At 32.3% G+C, this 3,293-nt stretch overlaps 1 protein-coding gene across 1 annotated transcript; it reads right to left on the reverse strand.

The window, feature by feature from the left end:
• Nucleotides 1-723: 723 nt before the first annotated feature.
• LOC107483336 (chalcone synthase) lies at nucleotides 724-2,198 on the reverse strand. Its single transcript, XM_016103960.3, has 2 exons — nucleotides 1,957-2,198; nucleotides 724-1,867 (listed from the first exon to the last, which is right to left on the reverse strand). The coding sequence occupies exons 1-2, from the start codon at nucleotides 2,132-2,134 to the stop codon at nucleotides 876-878; spliced, it is 1,170 nt and encodes a 389-aa protein (XP_015959446.1). The 5' UTR covers nucleotides 2,135-2,198; the 3' UTR covers nucleotides 724-875.
• Nucleotides 2,199-3,293: the final 1,095 nt, after the last annotated feature.

A 3,293-nucleotide genomic window follows, 5' to 3' on the forward strand; every position in this document is an offset into this window, starting at 1 on the left:
TTTGTATATATAGCAGGCTTCATTATGCAAAATTATCTTGTTTACAGTGTAAACAAAATAAGAGAGAAATATTTATTTCGAAAAATATTTTTAAAATGATTTATTTTGATAATTACTATATTTATTTAATTTATAAAAATAAAAGATCCGTCGTTCTTAAGCAACAAACAATTGTTAAGGAGTAATTTAAAATATAATAAAGTGTTAATTTTTCTTAAACATTCAGAATAAATATTAATGATTTTTTTTGTTCTATTTGTATTTTAAATATTTTAAAAATACTCAATATTATTCCTTCAATATTTTCTTCTTCTTCATCGTCCCGTTTTAGGCCAACCAAATGTTGATATTTTTATTGCTTTTTATCAAGACATAACTTTTTTTTTCCAGAAATTTCAATGACATGATCAAAATTGCTCAATCCAGAACTTTTTTTTTAAATAGTTACAAGAGCTTGGTATATTTATCCTCTGTTCAGATTTTTTTTATTGAACTCATACAATATAATAGTCTATAATCATACATATCCAAAACCTGGTCCATCATGCAGGAACCAGAGCCGATGACCATGTTTTATCCCATTAATGCAGTTTTAACTGTGTTAATTAAGTTACCATGCACACAAGAACAAATATAGACACCTCCGGATCATTCAAATAATCGTCTACTGCATATTCTTGATTAAAAGATTCTTTTGCGGTATGTATGTATCTGAGTCGTCACTTGCAAACTGAGAGGGTATATATTATTTAACATAATTAATTTTTGTACCAATAGACATTGATACGATACATTATTTAGCTGGACATACATGCACCATATACAAAATAAAACGATATATAACATACATAACATCATAAATTAGCGAGGCCAATTTATGTAGCCACACTATGCAGAACAACAGTTTCAATGGTTAATCCGGGACCAAAGCCAAACAACACACCCCATTCAAGTCCTTCACCGGTGGTTTTAAGTCCTTCTTCAACCGATTTCTTTCTCATCTCATCCAATATGAACAGCACACATGCACTTGACATGTTACCATAATTACTAAGCACATCTCTAGTGGCTTTCATCTTCTCCGGTTTCAGGTTCAACTTGTGTTCGACTTGGTCCAAAATTGCAGGTCCACCGGGATGCGCAATCCAAAATATCGAGTTATAATCAGATATACCTAATGGATCAAAAGCCTCGGTGAGTGCCTTGTTGATGTTCTTTGAAACAATCGAAGGAACATCCTTGAGAAGATGGAAAGTAAGCCCAACTTCACGAAGGTGGCCATCAATGGCCCCTTCGCTGTCCGGTGCAAGTGTTTGAGCAGTCCAAACAAGCTCAAATATCGGCTTCTCAATCTCCGGCAATGGATCCGAACCAACGATAAGCGCGGCGGCTCCGTCGCCGAACAATGCTTGCCCTACGAGGCTATCCAAGTGAGTTTCACTTGGACCACGGAATGTAACCGCCGTTATCTCAGAACAAACAACAAGAACACGTGCACCCTTGTTGTTCTCCGCCAAGTCCTTGGCCAAACGGAGGACGGTGCCGCCGGCGAAGCAGCCTTGCTGGTACATCATGTACCTCTTGACGTATGGCCGGAGGCCTAAGAGTTTGGTGAGTCGGTAATCGGCACCGGGCATGTCGACGCCGCTGGTGGTGCAGAAGATCAAGTGTGTTATCTTTGACTTTGGTTGACCCCATTCCTTGATGGCTTTCGTTGCAGCTTCTTTGCCCAGCCTTGGAACCTCCACAACCACCATGTCTTGCCTTGCATCCAATGAGGGTGCCATGTATGCACACATGTTAGGGTTTTCCTTCAGCATCTCTTCCGTTAGGTACATGTATCTCTTCTTAATCATTGACTTATCACCTGAAACAATACGCTAACCCTTGAGTTCTTCACAATGCTATATATGTATAATTAAACAGCAATTAATTAATTAATTAATTAATACATACACATGCGTTGGAACTTTTTCTTAAGGTCGCTCATGTGTTCGCTATTGGTGATTTTGAAGTAGTAATCCGGATACGTGCTTTGATCAACGCAGTTCGGTGGTGTTGCTGTTCCAATTGCCATTATAGTTGCAGGACCTTCTGCTCTTTGAGCCTTGCGAATCTCAGATACATTCGCCATTGTTTCTTATTAGGTTAATGCAGAAGCTTTTGCTAGATAGTAGAAAGCTGATAGCGTGTCCTGAAGAATTGTTATGGAATGATGAGATTTTATAGGCACCAAAGTGTGAAGAATGTGTGATGAATAGGTGCAGTGGGTAGCTGAGCATCACGTGCTTCACTCTTAGTTACCATTATCTTCATGTCATGATGAAATTTTTTCAAAGAAAAAAGTGTTTAATTTGTTTGAATTCTTTTTATTTAAATTATATTCATAAGTGATCTTATTAAATCAATTTAAATTGGACTAGTAGTTAATTTATTAATTTATTTATTTAATTAAGTATTAAAATTTAAATTTATTTTATATGTATAGTAGTTTGTTAACCAAACACATTTTTAAAAAAAAATAAATTCATAACGAATTAATTTTTGATCAAATTAAAAGATATAATGAAAAATTAAAAAAAATAATTTTATTAATTTCAAAAAATTTCAATATTCTTAAACGACGTTCTTTGACTGCTACGATAATTAGTGACGATTTTATTTGGACGATGCATGGTATGCTTTTACCCTTCGCATTAGAATGGAGACTAGTCCTTATGTCTACTACCAGTCAACCACATGAGTGTGATCCTTGTCTTGCTTGGCCAAATGCCCAAATTAAACTAAACCAATAATTGGCTACTTATTTTAGAATTTAGTTAATGTGTATTCTAAAAATATATGATGAGTTTATTATACGATAATAAAATATTTTAAATATTTTTATTTAATAAATATAAAATAAATAAATTAAAAATTTAAATTTTAATAAAAAATTTAATTTATAAATTTAATATATATGTCTTTAAAATATAAGATAAATAAATTTTTTATTATTTTACACTATTTTAATTTTATGCATTTGATTTTTTGGAGAAAATTCAGATAAGGAGTTACTCAGGTAAAGACGCATAAAATATCTCTTTTTAAAGATGTTTTTCAGTAATTAAAATTTAACATATATAATCGATTAAATCATGTTATTTTTGTTAAAACTAGGCTAGACAAATTGATTTAAACAAAAAAATGGTGAATTAAATTTTGAACTAGTCTAAATTAATATTATTTTTTATAATATAAAAAATGATTATATATATTATGACGGCAAAGAAAAAAAACTAAAATTTAAAATT

This window comes from Arachis duranensis, chromosome 4 (assembly GCF_000817695.3).
Source record: "Arachis duranensis cultivar V14167 chromosome 4, aradu.V14167.gnm2.J7QH, whole genome shotgun sequence".
Classification (NCBI taxonomy): Eukaryota; Viridiplantae; Streptophyta; class Magnoliopsida; order Fabales; family Fabaceae; genus Arachis; species Arachis duranensis.

Excerpts from the sequence above, each read along its gene's own strand:
- LOC107483336 (XM_016103960.3), bottom strand. The coding sequence starts at position 2,134 with ATGGCGAATGTATCTGAGATTCGCAAGGCTCAAAGAGCAGAAGGTCCT. Across the intron at positions 1,868-1,956 it reads GAAAAAGTTCCAACGCATGT|GTGATAAGTCAATGATTAAG; the intron begins GTATGTATTAAT and ends GTATTGTTTCAG.